Genomic DNA, 27951 nt, shown 5'->3' with positions numbered 1-27951 from the left:
GGAAAACCTAAAAAATCTGCCAGAAAATGAGGAAATTGACGAAAATTTTATTCAGTCTCGGAGTAGTACCAATAGACTGAGTGAATCCAAAATTAACTTTTCTCAAATTCGGGAATTTTTCCCTGGAAAATCCTGGAAAAACCTGGGAAAACATGAGGCAAATTTACTCATCGCTGAGTTCCAGCACTTTATTTCTTATGTCTGAGATAACTAAACTTGATATCACCTTGAAAGATATCGGCGCCGGTGGTTAGCGTGATTACCTCTCACCCCAGCAGGCCTGGGTCCAATCTCAGTTGTACCCCTGCTTCCAGTTTGATTACGTTAGCATTTTGTGTGATCGTTGGTTCTGAATATGGACAAACAGGCAGATGAATTCTATTCCTACTCTTTACTGTAATAAGCTTGGTGGCCCTGAAAAGAGCCGTTTTGTTGCCAAAGTTGGTGATGATTTAACCTCCGAAACCAAACAGAGTGTGTCTCTGTCACTTCAAAACGTAGATGACATCCATGACCGCTTACGCTTGGCGTGTTTAGTGTAGGTGACAGCATCACGGATCTCATTTTTCAGGAACACCTTCAGCACACCTCGTAAATCAGACCGGAGATACGTCAGACACCGCCACGGCGAGCCAGACGACGGATGGTGGTTATCTCGAAGAATTTGCGTTTGGTTCTGCATATGGCGATGATTGTGCAAAATATTACGCAATTCCATCCTCCCTATTCGCACGCGCCCGAGGATCGGAGGCGAATGCCACTTCGACTTGGTTCGTCTACTTACTACTCTCTGACGACTGTGCTGGGGAAGCAGCATATGCATGTAGGTGATTGGTGGATTTGTTAGTTAATTCGACGCTTTTGGACCATGCTGGACATTTACCAGTTTGTCATAGTTTCTTGTTAAAAATCAACATTCGAAAGCATTGTTATCGATGCGTAGCCATATTTCTGATCGATTGATGATAAAATTATTGAAATTGGACCAGGGGCAGGTGAGTTATTAACGTTCAAAATCTTTCTTAATTTGTTACATGTTCCATTTTCGGTTTTCACAAAGTGTACCCCCATATAGAAATCAAAGACGTAGTCCTACGTCAAAAGAAAATCAAAGAAACCATCTAAATTTAAGGATATATTGTTACACACTATTTTCGAATAGAATTGGAGAGTACAAGTTCAATTAATGAACAAATAAATGAACACATATATAAAAATAGTCATACTAATATTAATGAATCAACCACAGAGTAGAGGTAGGGAAGAATGCAGGGAATGAAGGTACTAGGTACAACTTATTAGAAACCTCTGGCAACACTGCTTTTGAGGAGAGTTGTGAATTGAGAGAATCGTCATTGACATATCAAGAGTTTTTGGTCTATTCTTGGTTCGTACGGATGGTAATTCTCGAAGCATCCAGAAAGGCATTCTAAAATGCGTCGTCGAATCACGACACAGTGGTTCGTTTTTTTTTTTTTAATTCTTTATTTAAGAGATTTTTAGCCTTAGGCTAGTTCATCTCTAAACAGTGGTTCGTGAAATATTTCAAAAACTACACTGAAAGAAAAGCGTCCGAAATTTAACTTGGATAGGCTTTAGAATGACCGAAATCTCGCCTGATATGGGGAATCTTCAGTAACGACAGTTGATTATAATCATCGGAGCTTATCGCTAGTGGTACTGATCATGAGTATAACATTAATAAAAATTGCATTATCTTTATCATAATCGGTAATTTTGATACCTTGCAGTGTTGGAAAAGTTCGCGATATTTCACGAAGTTCACCATGGGAAAAGTTCGCGAGTCATAGTGAGTTTTCGCGAACTTTTCCATCACTCAAGGTATATTACAATGCGGTTAATGTTTTTTTGAGAAATCAGGACACATTGAGTTTTGTAATGATCGAAAGTACATTTTTAATTTTTTTTCTCATGAACATCTAAGTAAAATATTTTTGAACGAAAAAATCTGAAGCTACAATAGATTACAATCTAGTCCGAACGCTTAGCACCAGTATCACAAAATTCTACAAGCAGCTATTGCGGGAGAACACAAATCAACAGTTCCCATGTGTATGTACAAAAAATCAACAGAACAATATTTTCTTTCCTGCTAAAAGCATCAAACATTCCCACATGTCTAACTCCGTCCCTGTCCGCTCCGACAGCATGTCAGTGTGAAATACTGACAAAACAGTTCACGGGTGGTGGGTAATGGAATGGGTCATCTCTAGACACATCGTACATACTTCGGTTCTAAACTACGGCCGATTAGGTATGCGCTCATCATAGGGCGCGAAAAGATGCCGCCGCCGCCGCCGCCGCCGCCGCCGCCGCCAAGTTGTCCGTGCGGTCTCTGTTGACTGGTGAAATGGCAGTTCAATTTCTTCGAAACGGATTGGTTTGTACCTAGGACGTGTGCATCTAAATATCTATGCTACGCTAGGCGTCGTAAACGTAAACGGTTCTCCGTTTGCTCGTCTATCGTCACCCACAGACCACTGCCCTGGACTGGACTGGAGGTGAGGTGTGCAAGCGAGGGATGCACCGAATAAACAAATAAAATAGCTTCATATAATGCGTAATGATGGTCATAAAAGTGGATTATGAGCTGCTCTCTTCACAGGGCTTCGCCGCTTGACTTTCCAACGAAGCGACTAGCTTACAGATGGGAGACCCGAGCAATGTTTGAGATCAAATTGCAATCAAAATTTGCTGTTATGACGTGGCTTTTTTGATTACTCACTTTGATCTCATTTTGATTTAGCACAGCAAATCTGAGAGCAAAATTTCACACTGGGGAATCAAACGGGAAGTTCAAATCCTACCCTGGACAAGTCCAAAAATGTGGTGTTGTTATGTACACAACAGTTGAATCCACATTACCAAAACTAAAACTTGAAGTTAAGTTGCTTTCATTTTTAAAATATCTTGACTGCATAATGAAAGAAGCTTAATATGATATCATACTTATGTCACAACAATGAAATCAAAATGATTTTTTTTCATTTAGATAGGAACAGCAAATGTTTCTAGCGACTTGCTTTCAATTTGTTAAGCGACTTTGCTCGGGGATCACTCACCACTTCCGAGTGCGGTGGATAGGGTTTGTATACAGCAATTAATTCCAGTTTTTAGTTGCATTTTGGAGTATGCGTTAAGAGATCGAAGCTGGTGGATAAATTTGAAATTGATCGCTTTTGAAGGTAAATAGTTAGGTTAGCTGTTGACTGCCAAAGAATCGGTAATTATGAACCGCATCACCAACCCTATAGCAAAGCAAACCGTTTGCAAACGGCATAGGTGCTGAATGAGAAAAGTGCTTGTCGGCTACAACTGGAGCATGCTATTAGTATCAACCATACATAGTCAGGAAATGCAGCAATGTAATTGCCCATCAGTGTAAAAGTAAAAACATACACTCGTTACTTGATCTCGATTTTTTTTTTTTTTTACTTTACTGAGAACCTATCGTAATGATTGGCACGTGTACATCAGATGCATTTTCCAGCCACCAGCCAGCGCCTACTAAGCAAGCGCAGTTGTGATATTTTTTTAGGTTAGATCAACAATTCCCTTGAATCGAATCCGGAACATCTCCGCCTGAACGGCGTATAATCAGATCACAGAGGTCTGGAAATGGGAGAAAGTCGTTGTCTGCGGCGTCGCGTCGCCATCGAACGGAAACAATCATAAATACTCCTCACTGTCGAAGAGCTTATTTAATACTCCGCCAGGGAATCAGCCTCAGCTCAAGACATATATCGGAAAAAAGGGGGTATTAAAGTGAAATACAACCCACTCCATAGATCACTTTCAATCGTGTGGTTAAATTAAATAGATGCAATGATCCTCCCCCCGATTCCACGGAGCTTTTCTCACTCTTCTGTCCGAGAAAGACGACGATGAGATGCTTCTTTTCAATGAATCGCATTGTTTATGTGGCTCGGAGAGAACGTCCGTGTTCTTTGCTCCTCTTCCTTCCCTTCGGAAGGAAAGTGGTTTTTTTTCCTCGGTCTTTGCTAGTGATTTGCTAGTGAAAGACTATGCAGGGTATTTGAAAGAGCGTATAATTTATGCTTGAGTTATTAGATTCCCGTTTGAGTTATTATTATTTTCTATCGTTCAAACTTAAGTCCTGCACGGCGTTAATCGGCCTCGTAGAGTTTTCGTGAGGGGCTTTACCGAAGCAACACAATTTCATAACTCATCATTGATTGTACTTTTCTCAATTCTCATTTCAGATTATGAACAACAACAGTGCTGAAACGGCAAATTAATCGCAATTTTTCGCGAAACGTGGCGTCCGAACTGCGCAAAGAAAGATGTGAAATTTCGGATTTTGTTTTTCCCGGAATTGTATCGCAGAAGAACAATGACTCCCGGAACGGGTTCAACCCACAAGTAATACGAGTGCTGAACGATTCCAAGTGCGTACTCTTCGGGTACTGTGACTGACTCTGAGAGGGAGAGTGCGTCGGTTGTGCGCGCTCCGTAAGATGCCTTGGGGCTGTCTCTGTTCCAAGGAAAAGAAACGCCCGCAAATTAGCAGTCCCATCCTAAAGGTAAGAAACTTTCAATTGAACCAATTTCATTAAAACAGGGAGGGACACCATGCATCCATCCGGGGAACGGAAGATGATGATAGCTTCATTAGGATTTCAGCGCAAATTGAAATGTGCGTCACCTTCTTCGGTGTTCCGCGTGGCTCCCTTTTTAGCGCATGCTACGATGATCGACCCCCGTTGTGATTGGTTCATAAACGCCAGGTAAAAAAAAGAGAAAAGAAATAGCGACACAGCCTACTTCCGTTTCTGCGGAAGGGCTGAAAAAAAAATCGCTCAAACCGGGTTTCAAACGTGACAGCCGGCACACGTGCCTTCATGTGTGTAATAATAATAATTATCAACATCGTCATCAGCATCACCAAAGCGAATAAATTATTTCCGCCCATTACAACACTTCTTTGTCGGTTGTCATAATTTCAATAAAAATTAAAATGAAAAACAAACCGCACGATGCGTTCGGCGCTGATGGCCGAGTGCAGATAAGGCCACCCCAACTTACACAGTTCTCACACAGAATGGGCGGCAATAATGTAAATGGTACCGGAAAACTTCAAAGTTTTTGAGCGTGTCGAAAAGGTTGTTCTCAAATGAATAAACGAAATTGGTCTTAATATGCAAACAGTGCTGTCATGATACATTTGGAGCTGTTTATTTTACAAATTGGTTACAAAGTAAAACTAGGGTATAGGTAAACTTGTCTGCTATCAGGTCGCCATAAAAATTAAAACTACTTAATGATTCGAAAATTGGCTTTTCAGTTTAACGGTGGATCAAAACGCTAGGATGTTTTATGCCTGACGTTTCGGTATTTGGACTTTTTCCTTCTTCAAGGGATATAGAGTTGTACCATAGAGGTAACTCTAAGCCCAGAAGGTCCCGAAGAAACGTGCTCAACTTTTTGGCTCAGCTCTGGTACTACCTTCGGTCACAAGCTAATCGATGCACCCCTCGAAACATAGGAAAATCCACGAACCCCTCATTTTATCTGTCAAACTTTCATAGCGAATCAAAACAAACATTGTGTAGTACTAGAATTTCAACTGGAATGGGGTACGTTAATCGATTTGCTTGGGACCAATATGCTCAAGTAGTGAGCCAATTTAAATCGTTAGTTTCCACAAGGTCTTTTATTCAGTCCTGATTAAGATTCCAACTGTAACTCTTTTTATTGAAGACTGAAGGCCGAAACAAAATGACTTGTTCTTCAAAATCTTCAAACTTCCCCGATAGGCTTGACTTTTCTGAAGTTTTCGGAGCTTCCTTGAAGTAATTGTAACTGCCATAAAGATCAATTCAAACATGTTTTCTAGACTTAAATTTACCAGAAGTTTTTAAAATTTGCCGCAACTTTTCGAAAGATAACTGAACTGATCTGAAGTTCTTTGATGTACCCTGAAGCTCCCACAACTTTTCTGATTATATCGACACATCTTTGAAGCTTATGAAAGTTCCACAACCATTTATAAACTTCTCTGAAGTTTCCTCATATTTCAAGAAGCTATCGAATCTTGTTGTGATAAATGCGGTATTCCCGAAGCAAACTCGCTTTTTGTGGTGCAAGTAAGCTCAAAGCTGAAAGGGTTATTTATTTTTGGATTACATGACATACTACGAATTTAACAATTACTTTCATTTAGTCTCCGAAATTGAATGATTCTAGACTTCAAATTACAAATATCAACAATTAGGCTAAGATCTAGATTTATGGTGGATAGATATAATTTTAATATAATATAAATATAAGTTTTACATTTAAGTTAATTTAAGGTCAACCCCTCGTCACATAAGATCCCGACTGCTACTCACTTCTATAGCCTATTGTTGGACAAGATGATTGCTCCTTACATGTATGTGTGTGAGTAAGTAGCGCATTCGAAGCTGCACTTATCATCGAAATGCCCTACTTCTGTTCGAGGGGTGTTCGTTCCTAGCATCCGGATCAACAAGATTCTCAGCTTATCGTCGGTATAAGAATGGCAGTGGATACCAACGAAGCTCAACGTGGCCGATGAAACCACAAAGTGGGGAAGGAACCATCCTTCGAATCTGACAGCCGCTGGCTCCATGGACCCGAGTTCCTATACGAAAACGAGTAAGAGTGGCCGAGGGATTGCCGTGACGAAATCGAACCGACAACCGTAGAACTTCGTCCTGCCTTTGTTTGCAAGCATCTTGACATTGAACCGATGGTGAAAGTCGAGCGATTCTCGCGATGGAAGCGGCTAATACGAAGTGTTGCATACATCGACAATCGGATGCGGTTGCATAAGAAAACTCCATTGCTGCTGAACGGTGTTTGTGGCGGATGGTACAGTCTGACGGATGTCCAGATGAAGTTGCAGTGTTAAAGCACAATCAGTCAGTTCCTGCAAAATGTCGTCTCCTGGATCGAAGCAGCTGGTTTGCTAAACTCACTCCAGCAATTGACGAGTTCAACGTGATCCGTGTTGACGGTCGCATCCAAGCAGCTGACTTTATTGATCACGATGCCAGAAATCCAATTATATTACCACGAGATAGTCGTATCACTTAACTGCTGTTGGATTCGTATCATCGAAAGTTTCAACATGCAAACGACGAGACCGTGGTAAATGAGATCAGACAGAAGTTCTGGATACCGAAGTTGAGGGTGCGTCTGGTGAGGAAACAATGTGGATGGTGCCGTGTGTACAAAGCCGTTCCGGTTGCACCTAGAATGGGATCTCTTCCAAAAGCCAGATTAATGCTATTCTGCCGTCCATTTAGCATGGTTGGAATAGATTACTTCGGGCCATACACGATCAGAATATTGCGTCGACCAGTGAAGCGGTGGGTCGTTCTCTTCACGTGCTTGACTATCAGAGCAGTACATCTGGAGATAGCTGCCACCTTGTCGACGGATTCGAGCAAGAAAGCAATTCGACGGTTTGTAGCCCGTAGGGGTGCTCCACGTGAAATTTACACGGACAACGGGACCAACTTTGTGGGAGCAAACAACCCAAGTAACCAAAAGTTCCGCATTCAACGATTAAAATCACTTCCAAGTTCCATAAAGTTCAAATGAAGTCCCGACAGAACTTTCAAGTTCCATAAAGTTCAAATAAAGTTCCGACAGAACTTTCAAGCCACATGAAGCAATCCGCACTAGTCTTTATTAGTAACCAAATTTAATATACGTAAATATTAAACGATCAGTGCCCCGAATAAATCATAAATCTTATATCTATGCAGTGCATCAACATTCTATCCAAACATAAAAACAAATAATTAAAAAGTAATTTCCTGGATTCGAACCCGTGTATTTGGCATGCGATCTACGAACGCTAACCACTGCACCACAAATGTGTTGGAGTACCATGCGGGCAAACACCAATTTAAAATTCATCAAGGTATTGTGTTTCGTATTCAAGTCAGTCCACTGACACTGAAAACTCCAACAGTAGGCGGGACAACAGCTCACTTTACTATATCTCAGATGACGCAGCGGTTCGTGCTGGGGCTCTCACGCAGAAGGACTGGGTTTAATTCTTCTAACAGCTCCAATTCTACTACACCCAACCGGTGGATGTAAGATTCGCTTACAATTATGTGGGATTCATCATCAGAGGATGTAAGTGGAGACCGCATGAACCGAGGATGCGATATACTACCTACCTAGCTGCGGTCCAATGCAAGAAAATTGGAGACCGAAAAATGTAGAGTGTATTAGTGAGGTAAATTAACTATGTCGAAAAAAAAAAATAGGAAAAAGTTGCCGACTGGGACTCGAAAAACGAACGTTGCGATTATCAGACCTGTGCTTTCTCCACTGCTCTCTCCATGCTTCTGAATCAAGATAGCCTAAAAGCAAACAAGAAGCGCTCATTTCCTCTCACACTCGAATTCGTATGCTTTTTCTGCTGGAGAAATTCGAGGCAAGGGTGTGCGTCGTTCTACCATGTTATACATAAAAATCAAGGCAAATGCTTGCTTGTGTAGGTGAAAGCACAGACAGAAAACGAAATAAAAAAGGCAAAAAACCATTACATCGCCTGCAAGGTCAACTTCTAACATTCGCTGCGATGTTCATGAACAGAGGATGATAGGAAATGGAACTAACATTTATTGTAATAGATTTTTGGTTTGCGTGTACTAATGCCTATAAATCAATACACATTAATACCTGTCTGCGAACAACACACACCTTTTTTAATTTATTTTCTAAAAGTTCCGTTCAAGTTCCGCCAGAAGCTGCTTAGAATGCTCTTCAATTATGATACCGGAACTCTCAAGTTCTTATAACGACTTAAAAATGAGGCTGCTTAGAATTCTATAGATCACCACCAACCAAGCTGCTAAAGCCACAAATAGCCTTTTATCAGAACTTTTGGCTACTTGGGAAAGAACTAACGGAGGAAATACGAACGATCAATCAGCAGCTAAGCAACACCTTCACCGGTACCAACACTCAATGGAGATTCAATCCACCAGCGGCACCGCAGATGGGGGGATGCTGGGAGAGAATGGTTCGCTCAGTGAAGACTGCTCTGGGAGCACTTCCTACCGAACGCATACTTGACGAAGAGTCGTTCGTAACCATGCTCGTCGAGGCAGAGCATATGGTCAATTCTCGACCGTTGACATTCATCCCACTAGAGACCGCTGAACACGAATCCTTGAGGCCGAACCATTTCCTCCTCTTTAGCTCCGATGAAGTACGACAGCCAGTTAAACAGCCCGTGGATGAAAGATCTGCAAAACGAAGTAGCTGGAACATGATTCAACACACGCGGGACAACTTCTGGCGACGATGGATCAGAGAATATCTGCCAACTATTAGCAGAACAAAGTGGTTTCATAACGTCAAAACCAAGGTTGCAAAGACTCATTTCAGCTAAAATAATGTTTTTCGGAATAATAAAACCAAAAGATGGTATGATGGCATGTTTTGCTTGTAACTTACAAGAAGAGGTTACAAAGTATGCGTTGGAAACATAAAACCTGTAAATTTTGCTTTCTATGAGTCACAATCAGCGATTTGCTGATCGCTGAGTGAGTGAGTGAGTGAGTGAGTGAGTTTGTGAAAAATCGCTGATTGTGACTCTCATTAAGTGAAATAGACAGGTTTAATATGTCAAACACATTCTTTGCAACCTCTTCTTGTATCCTACCAATTCAAAATTTGATCATGGCATCTAATTATTTCATAATTTAGAAAAACATTGTTTTAGCTGAAATGAGTCTTTGCAACCTTGGTCAAAACTATGAGAGAGGGTGAGATAGTCGTCTTAGTAGATGAAAATGCACGGAACCGGTGGCAAAGGGGACGAGTTGTACGAACATACCCAGGAAAAAATGTTACAGTACGAAGGATGGATGAATCTGGCGGTATTTTAGGACGACCAGTCGTCAAACAAGCCGCGCTAGACGTAGATCCGAGCTGTGACGCCGAAGCGATAGTTCTGGCGTCACGAGGGGGGGGGAGGGAATGTTAGGGACGAACACCCCTCGAATCTAGATCTTAGCCTAATTGTTGATATTTAAAGAATATGATTTTACGAAAATGACTCCACTCCCTGTCGGGTGGCTTTACGGCATTTGGCCAGAACTTTAGCCATAGCCGTTCAAAAGAAAGATGTTTTCAACTCTCTGGTCGCTTGATTGATCAGTTCCTTTTGGGTTTTCAGGAGTTTCGGGAAGTTCGTGTGAGAGAAATACTTCAGGTCTCTGCTCACCTCCTTCCTGGGAGACTTGAAATAACCGGTCCCCTGCCAGTCATTGCCGTCGAGCAGCAGGTACGTCTCTCGTCGTCCATAATCACAACCACGTTGCACTTCGCAGGGCAGACAAGCACCTTTAGCCGCTGCTTTTGGGTGACTGCTTACGCTTCCTCATGACGAAGTCTATGTTGGCCAAATACCCTTTGACCGTCCTGACCCAAGGCCTTCCGTCTTCCGCTTCAGAGCTTGCTGCACCGGAAGACCGGTCACGCAAAACCGTCGGAAGGCCGGAATCCGGCTTGCGCTCGATGCTCTCACCTTTATCCAGAAGCGCCAAGATCTTGTATATGGGCGTTCGGCTGCTTGCATCATGGCTGCCGTAAACGAACTGATAGAGCTGTCATTTTTTTTTCAATACTTATATTTATTGACGATTCAACAGTGGGCCCATCACCAGGTGGCAGTATAATCGCATGAAAAATCGGTGAACTTTGTCTTTTTTTATGTAAATGCAAGCGTTATCTGATTTTCCTCGAAATACCTGGAACATCCCTGAACATAATGAATCGACTGAAAATTTTGTAAACTTCTCTAAAGTTCTCTGATCCTCCAAAGCTCTCGAAGCTTTGCAGAGGTTTTCGGAAATTATCTGAGTTTCGTGACACTTTTGTGAAGTTCCTGTAGTGTCCATGAAGTTATTTTAAGTGCCCTGAGGCTCTCGAAGCCATCCTGAAGTTCTTGCAATTCTCCTGTAGTTGTTGGTACTGCCCTGAAATAAATGGAAGTGCACTAAAATTCATTAAACTTCCCTGAAAATCTCCGAACTTCTGTGGAATTCCCAAAACATGTCTGTAGTTTTCTAAAAATTTCAACAGTTCTCTTGACTTCTCTGAAATTCTTCGAACTTTATTTTTCCTTGATTTGTTTCCCATCGATCTTGTTTTCCGTACTGAGTACCAACTCTAGCCGACACCAGGGAAGCAGCACCCACACCTATCGACCCTTCAACTCATGGACCGGGGACCAGCGGCTTTACTTCCCTTCCGAAGGAAGACGTAATCAGAAATGGTATGCTTCAGAAAATCCCGGTGGCGCCGACTGGGATTAAACCCCAGGCCGTTTTGGGGTGAGAGGCAATCATGCTTACCATAGGCACCGCTTTCCTGAAACTTCTTAAAGTTTCTCAAAATGTTGCTGACGCTCATGGAGCTGTCCAACGTCCACAGATTTTTAACTTGCCCAAAAGTCTGGACACCCTTGAGGTTGTGGTGACAGTCTTAGGATCTCTGAGCTCCCCTGATAATCTCTAGACCTATCTTCCCTGAGGTTCTTGGAACTTCTTTAAAGTTGCCACAATTTTCCTCAAGTTCTCTGAAGTTTTCTTGACTTTCCTGATGCTCTGTGGATATCCCTGAAGTTTCAGGTATGTTTTTATTCCGAATTTGACGCATCATTTTAAGAGTCTAATTTGATGGCTTTCAGTGCTTAAATAATTTAGAAATTTAATTAAAAATTCGAAATCCTTGATATTTTTCACGGTGAATTCTAATGAAAGTTCAAAGGGACACCTTGGAACTTTCATTAGAATTCACTCGAAATTGTCTTTCTTATTCCCTCAGAATTGTAACAAGTGTAAGTGTTGCGTCCAAGATTGGTGAGATCAATCGCGTGTAGCTTTCGTATATTTAGTTATTAAATTCCAGGAAAAAGCTTACATGTTCGTAAAAGGTAAAACGTCCCAGAATCCCCACGAACGTAGCCAGTAGGAGACACAATGCCACTAGCCATCACCAGAGCACGCTGTGTGCAGTCATGAATGGACGTCCATAGGGGTGGCGTAATCGGGGCCATTGCGTGGAGAATTCGTGGCACGTACGACGGTTCAACGGTCACGGTTCGGGGTCATAGTCCACCAAGAGACACAGTCATAAGCCTGGTGACCATTATAGACTACGGTCACATAGCGATAGTCAAAGCTAAAAATTATTAGTTTGAAGGTGCAAACTAAAGGTAAAGTGCTAAAGTGAGCTAAGTTGGAAGTTTGAAGAAGTTGTAGAGGAAGTTGCCACGAATCATTAGACAGCTTAGACCTCGCGGTTTTACCGTAACATTTGTGAACTCAACGTATTTTTCCGGAGTCGACCACGCTAATCGCCGGTAGTGTGTCCGAATCGCAGTTCGAGAATCTGATCCCTCAGCTACAGTGTGCGCCACCAATTCAGGCAAGTCAACTTACCCTTGTGGTTCGTTGAAACCTCGAGTCCGTCACCATACTCGAGGGGCGTACCGGACAGGTAGATGCGTCCACCCCTGGCCCAAGAAGGTGATGCGGTACCAGAGGAAGGAGAGGAACGACGACGACGGCAGTGGCAGGTGAAGGGGCCCCGAAGACAAAAGAAGAGTAGTGCTAGCACAAGGTAGGAGTAGACATCTAAGGAAGTGGGAGACCATCCATGAAGTGAGTGTCATCAAAGCGAATAAAGTGGGAGTTTGTCTTAAGTGAACTTTGAGTGTTTTCTTGGTTCGGGAAATTATCACGAGCGTGTGCCGACCTTGAGGCTTGGAGACGGGGGTCTCATCAGTGTTGGGAGTAACACCGCACTGGGACGTTACAGAATTGAATACTCTCGGAATTTCTTTGAAGTTCTCATAAAAACTCTCTTTGCATTCTTCTCGGAATTTATTTAGCATATTCATTAGAAATTAACCTGTAATCTTCTTTACAATCGTCATGTATTTTCACACAGAACCACCTAATAATTCTACTTTGAACTTAAACAACTTGGCGTTGTAGTCAAAACTACTCTATAAAAATACATACTTCCAAAAACTCTATTGGAATTTGTATATTACATATCTTATCTAGAATTCATTCTTAAATTTCCTATAAATTTCTTTGGAATTTTCATCAATATTATCGAATAAGTACTTCAAAGTGATTGTATCCGGAAAATCTAGTGGTTGAGAAGATTATTATTTTCCAAAGAGAGGACGAAGTGTTTATTTTCCCGGTTTATCATCGAAATTCACGAACTTCTCCCGGTGATTAAGTGTCTTGTATACAATAGCACTTATCCATCTGAATAAAATTATTAGAGATAGCAATCTCCTATCTAGTCAAACCACAGAAAACGAAACTAACTCAGAGAGTGAGTAACTTTTGCACATTCGTAAGAATACATTTCTAAATGCGTTGGTCACTTGAGTAACCTACGCAAAAGTGACTCACTCTCTGAATAAGATTCGTTTTCAGTGAATGTAGACTGCTTAAGCAAGCCTTTTGAATCAAATGTTACTAGCGCTGCATGGTGAGTGAATTCTGAACTTAGAGGCCAATCATGCGAAAGGTATTGTCAGTCCGAATAACTTCACTCAATACAGAAACCTGCTATCTGGCCATCCTGTCAAGTTAAAACATGGAATTTGACGCAAATTGCACACTGAGCTTCCCAAGTAACATTTTACGTTTTATGAAATACTACAAGGCTGCTATAAAACAACATTCATAAAACCCTGGTCAAGACGACTTTGCCTTTATTACATCCACCAAAATCTCATTAAGACTAGAGTCTGTCTAGTTGGCCCACTCCGAAAAGGTTTTGAAGGGCATATATTCGAGGCACTTCAAGATTGATTTGCTGCAAAAAGGTAATACTACGAAAGCATTGAAAACCATTTGAAATCCTTATCAAAACTACAATAAAAGCCATTTGGCATCAACACTTGTGCTATTTGTCTTTGACGCTTGCCAACCACATTGAAAATAAAGCATTAATCAAGATAAAAAAGGATACATAAATATCATCAGATCTTGCCAAATTCAGTGTTCAAAAATAAATCTTTCAAAAATCTTCTTACATTTCCTCATCTAATGTTAAAGAATTACAGAAAAAAAAAACCAGTTCTCATTTTGTGGTCTATTTTTAGGTGACATTAAATCTAATGTGAAAGATCGAAAAAAATAAGTCCGCCTTCGGAAATCGTTGATTAAACTTATTATTTTTAATTTAAGAAACAACGTATAGTTATGTTTTATATCAATCATTGCATCCAGCCGAGATAATTTAATGATTTTCGGAATCTCTATTACTGCCCATAGTTGAATTTATGAGATTAAAGTTATTTTCATGGAAAAACAAATGTAATAATAGCAATATGCCGGTGGCTTAAAACTTGATTTTCCATAGACCAATTGGGAAAAACCTATTTTGCTTTCATGAAATCGCGAACAAATACAAAACGTTTTAATTTGACTTTAATGAAGATAATTTGCAGCCTGAATTGTATTTATCTGAGGCCATTTTACTTGATCCTATTCCGTTTATTTTTATGACGGCATTAATGGTGCCTGGAAAAAGTTAAACGTCAAAATTTGTTTACATTTCGATAGTTTTGTTGCGCGATAATTGCACCGAGCTTCTACTTCTGCGTTGGATCAACAAGATGCGTCCTCAATAAGAACGATTATCGTCCATTGGAAGCAGTTCATCAGGAAGTATATCTGCATAACTTGGAACAGGTGGAAGCTCAATCGTTCCCAAAAAGGTTCCCTTCCCCCGGATGATCCGAGGAAGTTAATGTGCGCTTGCTTGGATTTTTGGAACAGTTGACCCTTTCGCCGAATGAAGCCACTGCAATGGTTCGGTGGGCAGTAAGTTTCCAGCTGACTGACAGTTTCCTGTCGGTAGTTTTCCGCAGTCCCAGTTTGGCACTGATGCATGTTACTTGAATCATCATCGAAATACGATTTCTGGAGTAAATAGGTTGATCTGTGTTTACTCATATCGTGTCACAAACGCCATTGACAATATGTTGGGTATTCCCATCAATTGTAAGCGTCTAATTTGACGGCTTCCAGTGCTTCGTGAACCGCATTCACTCACTCTTCTCAGTCGGCTGTACTGTCATTATTGACAGGTTCAGTCAGAGCTGCTGGGCCTCCCAGGAAGTTCTGGAATTGGAGTCTTTTTCCTTTCCGTCGACAGCATCGCTACAATTATTCCTCCTACTATCGCTAGTACTATTATTAGACAATTCCTTTGGCATTTCCTTGTGATTCTTCGTTTAAAAGCTCCAATCAATTTATTTTTCTCTGTCCCTAGGCGAATCCATATTTTTAGTTTAATTTGTAAACAGCAGGGAGTTTTGTGATACACTTTATTGACACCGAAAAGCAGCAATATATCAGGCATAACATTTGATAACGGCACAAAAGCATTTGTAAACAAAGTTTTTACCAACCAACAACATCATCGGATAGGGGAAACTATCACGTTTCTGAAAGTGGTATTGGTTTGCGTGGGCGTACTTTGATTCGCGTGTAAAGGGCCTTAGAAAGTTTGTTTACAAATGCTTTTGTGCCGTTATCAAATGTTATGCCTGATATGCTTTTTGCTCCCGTTTGAAACCGAACGGTTTTATAATTGCTTATATAATGATAAAATACCTTTATGGAGTATTTTGTCGTGGCATCAATAAAACAATACCGAGCAGGTTTCTGATTGACGAATTGCACAGTCTTATGCAGGGATAGAGTGCTGCTTTATATTCATTTTTAAAACCAGACCCGTTTTGACTTTATCTTCAGACTCTAAAAGGTTTTTAAGACAACAAAATGCTGAATGACTGACCAAGAATTTGTTGCACTTTTAAATGCTGTATTTAAACCGAAAAGATTGCTTATTGTCATTATAAAACAACAATAAATCAGTGTGAAAGCCAAAAGGCTGCCAAATTGTTACTTGGGTTGACTATCCAATATCCAATTTTTATCCGAGATGGCCAGCTAAATAACGAATGAAAACGAATATTACTCAGAGAATGAGCTTCTTTTACTGATTCGTATGGAGAATTTTTTTTTAAATTGTAGGTTACTCGTGCGTTGAATAACCTACGCTTTAAGAAAAAAAAAATCATACGAATGAGTAAAAGTGACTCACAACTGAATAAAAGTTATTCACTGCCTGTCTCGTTTTCAGTGTGCAACGCAACGAACACCCCTGTTTATCACTCGGCAGCCAAACGATGACTGCAGTCGAACTGTCTACGTTTCGCTTACTTAAGCACTTGGATTATCATTCTATGCCCCTCATTTTTTTCTGTATTTAGCTGATGTAGGCGAATAAATAGAAAAAATGCTACGATGTCCACGCTGAAGCGAACAAGTTTGAGGTCACCCGTCCAACGTGCAGCGCTGAATGATTATGCGGCTTCGGCTTGTGTTGTTAGGGACCAACTTTCTGATGGCTGTGTTAGGGGTGAGCACCTTGCGGTTGAAGAAAATATATTAAAAATTTGAATGTTTCCATATTTCTTAATTTTTTAACTATTTAAATATTCAGCATACTTCAAAAATCTTATAAAACTGCCGAATTGATCGACATAATAAAAATCATTAAAATTTATTGATTATTGGCCAAGTTATTAGCACTTAAATCCTGACCAAATTTCATTACTTTCCCTGGATTGGCACCCTTCCCAAAAGACGTAGTCCTTCCTCAAAAAAATGTTTATTGCCGTTATGAAACCACGAGAAATCAGAGTGAAAGCCTAAAGGCTGTTGAATTGTTACTTGGGGTGTCACCTAAGGACTTTACATTGCAATCTAACAGGAATCGAACCTAGAATTCCAATAGTTTGATGAAATATAATTGCAAAGTTTGCTTTTAATTGGATTTTTGCTATTCTTTAGATATGGCAACAACTGACTTTGCTATAACTCAGTTATGGTCCCATATTGATATTTTACCTCTTATATCAATCAAACTAAGAGAAATTTTGTTCTGTTCCACAATTTTCAGAGTAAAAACTTGCAATTGATTTGATGTTCTCGTCTACTCGTCATATTTTGTAGTTGTTTTTAGCAGATAAGTAATATGAATCTATGATCTGCAAAAATATTACACTTCCAGAAGCTAGTTTTCAAGACCTGTGGAATGTCACAAGTGTACCATTACTGCCGGATACAGACGTTATAATTAATATTTAACCTAAAACTGGTCAAAAATGGCCGTGATCCAAAAAATGACGTCGGATCCAAAATATGAATCTGAATCAGAACCGTAAAATACTGGCGCCAACTATCTGATAGGACAACGAAGCTCCATTTCAAATTTCCTCCCTTGATCTTATCCTGAATAATGGAAACCGCCTAATCTCGAATGAACCGCAAGCAGGTAGAGCTCGGTCCCATCCCTAGAGGCGTAGATTTAACTGATATTTGTGAAACAGAATTATCGGCTCCGTAAAGCTCTTGCGACAGAAATGAACAAATAAAAAAAACTTGGAATAATCTATTTAGGTAGGCATAAAACCCTTATACACTCACAAAGCCACATTATGGACGTGATCGAGGTTGTCCTGTCGGTGGTCCCGGTGTGCCTGTTGCTCCGTTCTCGAATTGATGTACGACAAATAAAATCACTATACCAATCCTAGGGGAAAATTACGATGCTGGTAAAATAAGACCCAGTCGATTTTCTTTTTCAATCAGCTTGAGCCTAATCCAGGTTCTCCGGTGGGCAATTAGACCTCACTGAAGTTGCTCCGTGCTCTATAGAGACACTTCAAACTCTAAATTATGTTAGTTTATAAGCTACAATGAATCCCTCTTGGGTTCTATTATTATTTAAAAGAGGTCTGGCAACTGAAAAACGCCTACCAAAAAACGGCCAACCTCTGTATATTCAACTCTTCTTAAATCGCTCCAAAAATTCAACCATGCTTTCCATCGCACAAACACAGTCAATCGAACGATCAGCTCACTTTATCCAATTATCATTGAAGCGCAATCGTCGAAAGCATCAGGAGGGCGGAATCCTACTCTTCCCTTCCTTTGCATTTTTCTTCCCACAAAACCCATCAATGAGACTGCCCGCGCAAAAAAAAACGAACCACAGATTATTACAGAGAGACGCTTCGCCGCCAATTGAGTGGATGAGGGAATTCTTCCTATGAATTTTGCGTGAAACCAATTTTCACCAATTTCAAATTGGCAAGATATGCGCGATATAGCTTACCCCCTAGCTACCACAGCACCTCATCGGTAGCCAACGGTAGTTATTTATGGGCTTCATATTAACCGAATCACGTTAATGATTGAGGCCCTCAACGGAATGCATTTCCCCCTTTCGTTCCCTAAATCTTTCCTCAAGCCAGTACGTATTGAACTGTAATTTGCGATTGCACTATTACGTGCCTGAAACTATTCCTTTCAACCACTCAAGCTGAGTAGATCGATTTGCGATTTACCTTTCTCAGTGTGGATAAAATGGACGGACTGGAAAAACGGACCCTTTAAAATGTCAAACACTTCTACCACCATATTGCCGGAACTACGACGGCGACGACGACGACGACGACATCTGCAATCGCAATTTTCCATTCATTCACAACTTTTTCCAACAACTCCGGCATTCTGTTGTGCCATTCAACACACAATCATCATCATCTTCGTCAAATGACCTAGATATGCATAGCACGTAGGGAGCAGCAGAGGAAGAGCTCCGTATTATTCGGCTTTGTTGCCGCATCGCTCTCGCCTGTCATCACCGACCGTTGTCAACGATGAAGGGATTGCAATTCTGTTGTCCCACGTTGCAGCGGAATTCCGCTGTCGCGTTGGACATTTTTGCGATTTGCACAAATTCCACCAGCATCGTGCATGCTTCTTTGCATTCTGATGCTGCGCTTTTCTTTTTTGCTCTGCATTTCACACCTTTTTTTGTTAGAGACACACAGAGGATTTCAAGTGCATTCTCCTTATTTTCGATTTCACACTCTCAGTGATGATGAGGGAAGGGGGTGAGGTACGGCTGACGATGGTGTCATACATTCAAGTTCATATTCTGTGATGAGATGTAGGCGAGCCGATGCCTCATAGAAAACTTATAATTTGAACATTTCAAATCAATATTGTGGAAAAATGGATCCTGTCACTTAACATTGTCAATACGAGACCCTTAACGTTTCAAGTTTAGTATATATTTTTTACCTAAAATACAAGGTTTCCAAAAATATTCGTAGTCTAAAATATAAGAAATGGGGATTTTTTTTAACTATCGGACAAATTCGGCCAAGGGTCTTCGCTTTTTATGAAACTTCACCCATAGGTAGAGTTAATATATATAGGGTAAATGGATGTAGTGTCGGGGGCAAACATGTGGGCCCATACATAAATTCAGCCATCGACTAAATTTTCAATGGTGACCAAAAATATCCATTACTACCGTCCCAATAACGCGTTCATCTAGATAAAATTGGTAAACAGTAGATTTTTAGCGATGGGACCAATCTTAGATCCATAGGCCCACATTAAAGCCATTTCCTCTATTAACAAAAGTAAATTTTGAAAAAAAATCAGGATTTTTTTTCCGGAAAACCTTAGTTAAAGTTTTCCGATTTTCTAAAACACCACCAACTTAAAAAAAACCATAACTTATGAAACAAGCATCGCACAGACAAACAGACGTAACTCTTTGAAAAAGTTTTTCTTGAAAACATAGTATCTCAAAACATAGGACCTCAGTAACGACATCTCTCAGGCTTCTCGCGGAAAACAAGCTTGCTCCCTAACTCGCAAACAATATTGCATTAAAGTTCTATAGAATGTATAGAAACGTCAAAGTGATCCGATGCCAGCGCTGCGGCGAGTAGTTCGCGAAACTGATAATATTCAAATCAACCGTTAAATGCGTGAACGAAGATACACAACGAAGAGTTACGTCTGTTTGTCTGTGGTCAAAGTCAATTAACAAAAAACACTTGAAATTTTGTCAACTATTCAATTGGAAACTAGCTTTTGATCAGCATTGTACTGATGGTCCTTGTTTGAATCGAACCCACACCTCTCAGTACGCTAGACGGTACCTCTACCACTATGCTACCGTAGACTTGATGCTACCCTCATCAATCTTACGAAGTTGTTGTCACCAGGCGATTGTGTGACCGGGCGCTTCCTCGACTTGGTCGAATAACATTTCGTATTAGGAATGACAACCGTTGAAATCGAAAACAGTAATCAGAAGTGTTTTTTTTTTTAAGAACCACGTTAACACAAAGTGAAATTCATCTGCTTGTGGAATTATTTAATATTGATATAAACCTAATTGCCTTCAATTAGTACAAGAATAGTGGTCTGGATTAGTATAATCTAAATATTATAAATCCGTCAGTCATTTAATTTATTAAATTCAGAATTTGATCTAATTAGTTTCCTAACCTAGATTCACCACAACCTAAATCTAAAGTTGAAAATAAGATAATTGGGATCTAAATTCGTTATAAATACTGAAATGTAAATACATTTGATAACTATATATCGATAAAATTAAAACCTAAATAAAATTGCAGGTTTGAAGCTGTAAGTAACAGCTAGCAGAATTTAAGTTTTTTGCTTCCAAACTATCGCAACATTTTCTTCAAAGATTTCATCGATTTCGATAACGAAAGGACTGAAACTAAGGATTCTACGACGGATGTAGCCCATAATCCAGGTGAAATAACCGCAATGCATTACATTGTGTGCGATCGTCCTGATTCGAACGATGATTTAGTGCAGTGTGATCGTTGTGATCAGTTCGTGCACTTCAGCTGCGCAGGGGTGAACGAGTCGATAGCTAACCCTGATCACAGTTTCCTATGTACTCAGTGTACAGAGAAGGATGAAATGATTGCAAGAGTATCCAGAAGTTCCAGCCAGGGATCTCGCAGTAGCCGAAGCTCGGCTCAGCTGGCATTAAGTTTGAAGAAGTTGGAAGAGGAAAATCGACGAAGAGGAAAGATTCAGGAGGATGCGATTGGAAGCAGAGGAAAAGTTATTGAAGCAAAAGTTTGAGTTACTTTGAGACAAGGCCAGCAATAGGAGTGGAGCTAGTCGACAAATAGTTCGGGAAAACATTGAGTCATGGGTTGAAAAAGGAGGTCAGATTAAAGGAGCAAACAGTAATGCTGCCGCGTCGTGCAGTAATCATCCACAACAGTCTTCGCCGAGGTAACCGCTCAACCGTTGGTCGTAACTGCCGTAGAACAGATAGAAGAACCGAACGTTTCGGTACAGGTTCCTCCGGAATCCACATTAATAAGTACTCCTAAAGATGCTTCAACAGAATCCAGCGTTCTTCCAGGTGAGATAGCTGAATTGAAGGGAAAGTGTACATCGTTTACGTTTGTACCAGTGTCATCGTCGGGGCCTGGTATGCGGTATAGATTCGGCCCGGTCGATTCGATGACAACAGTGTCACCGCCGGGACCTGATGTACCGGTTCCCAACACCATCTCAATCGTTTCATCCGCGTCAACAATGTCAATAGTGCCGAGATTAGCGCTACCACCGAGGCCAATTACAAGCGCACTAGTGACCATTCCGTTGGCGCCAGTGCTGCCCCCGACGTAAATTCCCAGTAGCAAACAACTACAAGCCCATACCGACAACAGCTATAAGTAATGTAGCAACAATAGTTGAACCAGCGAGAAGTGTTGCTATGGATCTCAACGTAGATATGATGAGTTCGTCAAAACCACTGCCGCCCCCCCCCCCCCCGTAATCAATGGACACTGTATTATTTCGATATGAGTAGGTATGCGCCAGAAGCGCTTCCTAAGCCAGTTCCATTACACAACGACAGTGCATTCGGGACCGAGTTCGGAACGTCAACGTCAGTACGCTTCTCGAGGGCCGAGCAGATAATTCATCATGCTGTTATTGGTCTTATAACGACAGCGCCTACGGTAAACAGGGCGTATCATGTACCTCCGTCACGTATTTCGTTCGTTCCACAACCACCGCCGGGGCTGGAATCTACATTCAGTCAGTGAATGTTTCGTTGCCGTTAGTGCCACCGCCGGGGCTTACCCAGGCTGAGCACAACATCCCAGCAGCTATGCCGTCTAATACGAACCAACCACCTAGGTTCCAACCATGGGATTGTCGTGTGCTTCCCGCGTTTCGTTCGTTGGCATCGGTGCCACCGCCGGGGCCCGATTTGCCGATATCACGCAGTTTCCCAACGATCAGCTCGTCTGCTGAAACAATGCCGTTGACGATTTCTGGTACTATTCCTCGTACACTAACCCAAACACAAGTACCAGGGCTTCCTCCGTCAGGATATGGACCCTACGTAGCACTAAACATGGACGTACCACGTCAGTCAGCGCCTTACGGGTCGGTGCAAAGTAATTCAACAGGCTGCGTGGGCCGTAATGCAGTACAAGTCGCGGCCCGACAAGTGATAACACGAGAGCTGCCGATTTTTTTCAGGAGATCCCCAAGACTGACCCATATTTTACAGTTCATTTCAAAACTCCAGTGAAGTATGCGGCTACAGCGATGCGGAAAATTTGGCACGTCTGCAGCGATGTTTGCGAGGGCACGCCTTGAAGGCTGTGCGCAGTCGACTTTTGATCCCGGAATCAGTTCCGCATGTGATGGCCACTCTACAACGATTGTATGGCCGGCCGGAGGTGATCATAAATGCTTTACTCAAGCAACTGCGTAACGTGCCTGCTCCAAAGGCGGACGACCTGAAGATGTTGATCAGATATGGCATGGCTGTACAGAATCTGGTCGAGCATATGGTCGTCGCAGAACAAAAACATCATCTGTCGAACCCTATGTTGCTCTACGAGTTGGTGGATAGATTGCCACCGAACTTCAGGCTTGAGTGGACGAACTACAAGCGAACAAGACTAGAAGTGAACCTGGCCACTTTCACCGAGTTTATGGCCGACTTGGTAGCAATGGCAAGCGATGTGACGATGCATGTTGATCCAGTGCCTGCAGCGTGTGCCAGGCAGGAGAAGAACACGTGTGAAAAACATCAGAAGGAGAAGATATTTACTCACCATTAGTACCCTTAATTAAAATTTACACTGCAACTAACACAAAACAAACTGAAGAAGTCTATTAATCATCCTCTACGGTTGGTCTCCAATAATGCTCCCCACCGGTTCCAACAATTCCGGACGCCGTTCTCGCCGCTGATAGACCGATGCTTTTCACATCATTAAAGGCTAAGTTTCTGGTCTGCCTTTGAGGGCATTATCACAAACGAAGTGACAGACTTTGGTGACGAACCTGCTATTGCAATTTTTCAGTGTATCACATGGCAACACTACTACTGGATTGTACTAGCATTTTCACCAAATGTACACTGAACCAAAACATCCGCAATACTTTGAATGATTATTGCATTGCTCGAGCCCTTTAACAATATGCATTCAAATTTCGGATGATTTTATTTTGGTTGAATTCGTCGTCAGATGATGAACATCCATATGACTGTCATCCAAATACAGGATGATTTTCGTTTGAAAATTAGCTATAAAACATACGGCCCTCAGAGGACAAACATTTAAGAATAGTGTGACATGCAAGTGCTTTTAATATTAGATTTATAATTCGATAATCTACAATTCCATACTGAATAGCCATTATAAGCCATTCCATTATGCATACAAAAAAATTTCGTGGTGGAGAAAACCTCCTCCACCACGAATTAGCCAAACATTGGTTTTCATCCTTTACCTATGTTCGTAACAGCTCTGATAGCGATGCATATGCTTCCACCTCGTTTGTCAGCTCTGATCAGCAAATGACGTTCGATAGAATTATTTACATCATCGTTTTGAATGATTTGTGTTATGGGGCTGAACCAATACCATATGCATTTCCATTTAGTATGACAGTCACTCTGCAGAGAGCATTACGCATTTCAACTGAACGCCCTATCCCTTCTCATAACAAGTTTCATCCTGTATTCGAGAGGAAAATCATCTGATTTCAAAACAACCGTCATCCGGTTGCAGCTATCATTCGAAAAAGCGATTTCGGTGTTTTGTTTTGAATGGTCTGAGGTTTCATTCGATCAGAGGATGATGTTTCTGTACAGTGTACTAGAATGTTTTGGTTCTATCTCTTTCACTATACTCAAAACTGAAATGTATAAAAAATGATAAAATGATACACTCTTTGCACACTGTCAAAGATCACTGCCCACAAAAACCAAGGGGAGAGGTGGCTGTCAAATACGAACAATCGTCGCCTACCTCGCATGCCTCGCATAACTGGTTCCAAACGCCAGTTAATGTTACCTCGGGAGTTCCACAGGGATCTCATTTAGGTCCTTTATTATTTATTTTATTTGTGGATGACGTGAAGTTTGTTTTAAATCGTTTAAATGTGCTCATATATGCTGACGATATGAAACTGTACATGGAAATCTTTGACAATTCTGATTTGCTACATTTTAAAAATGAAATTGATGTTTTCTACAACTGGTGCGTTAAAAGTCTGCTGGATATTAATGTTAAAAAATGCAATATTATATCATATTCCAGAAAAAACACTACTCTAGATTTTACATGTACTCTAGGAAACCAGCTGGTTGTAAGGTGCGATAAAATTAGGGACTTAGGAGTAATTCTTGACTCGAAGTTGACATTTGTAGATCATGTGAATACCACAATTCACAAAGCAAATAATATGTTGGGGTTCATAAAAAGATTTAGTTATCATTTTAAAGATCCATATACCATCAAAACACTTTATATAGCTTACGTGAGATCAATTCTCGAATACTGCAGTGTGGTTTGGGCTCCATACCATGAAACTTATATAAATCGTATGGAATCAGTTCAAAAACAGTTTTTGTTATTTGCTCTTAGGAAACTAGGCTGGACCTCTTTTCCCCTTTCTTCTTATGAGTCCCGTTGCATGTTGATAAACATTGAAACACTTAAGAAACGAAGAGAAATTTCCATGATTTCCTTTGTCAATGATATTATCTCACAACGCGTAAATTAAAAAAAAATATTAGCAAGATTAAATTTTTACGTACCATCACGCATGTTAAGAACTCGAAATGTATTTCAACTGTCACCTCACAGAACGAATTATGGTAAAAATTGACCAATTAATAGAATGATGAGAGTGTATAATAATTATTGTGAGCATATAGATCTAACGATGTCTAAAGATACAGTAAGGAGAACACTAACTGCTAGGATTTCATCTCGTTAAGTTTAAAACAATTTTTATTTTTTTAGATATTTGTATATGCAGTCTACATTTGCTGACAATTTCAAATAAAACGTATGTTTTAAAATAGCATGTAAGGCAACAGCACTATTGTAAAACGGTCTACACTGATTGACGACAAATAAATAAAATAAACGTTCAACAATAAAAAAAAAAAACGTAAACACGCCATAAGAAACATACAGCGTTTGTTTACGTTTGGAACCAGTTTCATACAAGAATGATCAGAAGGCTGATTTGACAGCACGTCCCCCCCCCAGACAAAAACAACTGTGCTTAAATCAAAACAAAAATAAAACAGCAAAAAAGGTTATCTTCCATTTAATTCCACTTAATTAATGTCGGTATCCATGACATATACGTTTTTCGACTACAATGTGCAGTCTTCATAAGTGTCATTCCCACTAAAGAACTTATCAAAATCTAACACCCAAGTACTCATCCCTAGGTAAAAAAGTCAAGATCATAGGTATAAAAATGAAACTACAATGTGTTGAATCGGAACCTACCTAACTAATAAAAAACAAAGATTTAAGTAAGTAAGGAGAAAAATCTATACAACTCTCTAATAAGGAAAATCCCATAGCTTTGGTAGCCATTAAATGGGGCCTTCCTTAGCTCAGTCGGTAAAGGCGCAGCTACAAAGCAAGACCATGCTGGAGGTGGCTGAGTTCGATTCCCGGTTTGGTCTAGGAATTTTTCGGGTTGTAAAATTTCTCGACACAATTATACTAATGCAGGAATGGTACAGGCATCGAAAGCTCTCAATTAATAACTGTGGAAGTGCATCTAGAACTCTAAGTTGTGAGCACGCAATAAGCTAATATGTGATATGCAATAAGCTTGAAATGCGAAGAAGAAGAAGAAGAAGAAAAATAAGAAAAAAAATGGAAGATAACCTTTTTTGCTGTTTGATTTAAGCATTCCGCTAACAACCCAATTTCATTACTTCAAAACAAAAATACTAGCCCATCTGGTGGCTGATGACCAGGGGTTGAAACAGTTGACGTTTTTTACCACACTCGCTTCGTTGTCGTTCGTGACAGTCTGTTTGTATTCGAACACTCATGCTCTACCGTCGTCTCTCTCACACAACACGAGCAGTAGAATAACATTCGAGCTAAAAGAAAATTATCAAAATAGCTTTGATTTGACATGTGTGATTTCGTTATAATTCCTCAATTTGGTGTAATTCAAACCATTTCTGATCAGAAATATTATTACTAGGACATCATTGCTTGCTATTTTCAGAATTAACACAAGCACAACATCAGCAGCTCTTATTATGAGAAAAACTAAAATACATACATTGATGACGTTCTTCGGTGACAGTGTCGTATGACAGAGCCTGTCATATGACATTTTAGTTTGGTACTGTACTATGATAGCTTGTTTTGCAAGTGTCGGAGGCAAAGGCAGTCAATTATCACAGAAAATGTGTCGACTACCGTGAGCATATACAAGACTGCTACAAGCCTTCTAAGAAAATTCTATTACAGCGAACCACATTATTTTAATTGATTTCTTCGCCACTTAGTCGTCTGTCACTTCGTTTGTGGTATTATAAAAGACTAAAACAAAGAACTTTTATTATCCTATGAACACAAAACACCAAAATTTCGCAAACCCGACACTTCACGAGTCATCCTTGATTAGATTTAGCCTTGAGATTTCAAACCAAAACATTCAAAGTGTCAGAATACCGGGTTGCCGGGATGGGTATTTTACAAACAATCGCAGCTTGCTGCCGGCACACCTGCGGCACATTTGTGGCAAACTGACAAAAAAAAGATGACGGTGTGGAGTGACCCACCCCTTGCGCCAAAATGAAATTTTTTCTCTGAATTCGAAATATTTTTATCGGATTTCCTATGCTTTATCGCCTTAAGGCCCAAGCGCAATGACAGCGGAAGCGGAACGGCAGCGGCAGCGGAAAAGCTCGATCTGAGTAAGCCTACTTGTCGGATTGAAAACTAGTTAGAATCAAATCGACTTCGGTTAGTCATTTGTGACAACTGTCAAACTTTCCGTTTCCGTTCCGCTTCCGCCCACATTTTCCTTGCGTTGTTGTGCACAGTGCCGTTTACGTTTGTCATTATCGGTCCAGTCAGAGCGCCATACTTTTTTCGACCCAAAAGTGCGCGTATCATGGTCACTGACTGGTCGATCAATTTATCCATTAGGCTGGGGGGTAACTCTGCAGGTGGCAAACGAGCATTAGTTAAATTGCCGTCCAAAGTGTTAATTGCGTTGGTAAGGGATTTTATTTCATTTAAGATAACCCCACTAACTGTGTTGGCAAAGTCTTTCACTTCATTCAATAACGGTGTTGACTGACTAGCATTGTGTGCAATGAGCAACCATGTCAATAGTTATGCTGCTCAAATTTTGAACCTCACTGCATATTGATTTCAGCTCACGGGACAAATCATCTGTACTCCTCTATGCGCTTTTTTGTAGTTTCCATTGAAATATTGAACAGCGACGTCAAATGGTTTTTTACACTGACGATTTACTAGTCAGCATTACTACCCGAGTTGTTTTGAATATCGTGCGATAGTGTCGACACAGTGCACAGTGGGCCGTTCTGAAAAAAATACGGTCAAAAGTCTTTTCTCGCCTTTATCAACGTTTTAGTGCCTAGGTGTATCCAGAGAAGTTTCTTCAAATT

The 27951-nt window shown here is 40.7% G+C and overlaps 1 protein-coding gene across 5 annotated transcripts in view; it reads left to right on the top strand.

Annotated features, from left to right (window-relative positions):
• Nucleotides 1-27951, top strand: part of by (blistery) — an 854610-nt gene that overhangs the window by 255267 nt on the left and 571392 nt on the right. For 3 of the 5 annotated variants that reach the window (XM_065239773.1, XM_065239775.1, XM_065239772.1), the window contains exon 1: nt 4256-4565. In XM_065239773.1, the coding sequence (XP_065095845.1) occupies nt 4500-4565 (66 nt within the window). In that variant the 5' untranslated portion in view covers nt 4256-4499. Of the gene's footprint in view, nt 1-4244; nt 4566-27951 lie in introns of those variants that run through there. The other 2 variants (XM_065239770.1, XM_065239771.1) reach the window with 2 other exon arrangements.

Source organism: Ochlerotatus camptorhynchus, unplaced genomic scaffold, assembly GCF_037179485.1.
Source record: "Ochlerotatus camptorhynchus isolate MF236.1 unplaced genomic scaffold, CSIRO-AGI_Acam_v1.1 ptg000062l, whole genome shotgun sequence".
Lineage (NCBI taxonomy): Eukaryota > Metazoa > Arthropoda > Insecta > Diptera > Culicidae > Ochlerotatus > Ochlerotatus camptorhynchus.
This window is presented reverse-complemented; position numbering and strand designations above follow the sequence as displayed.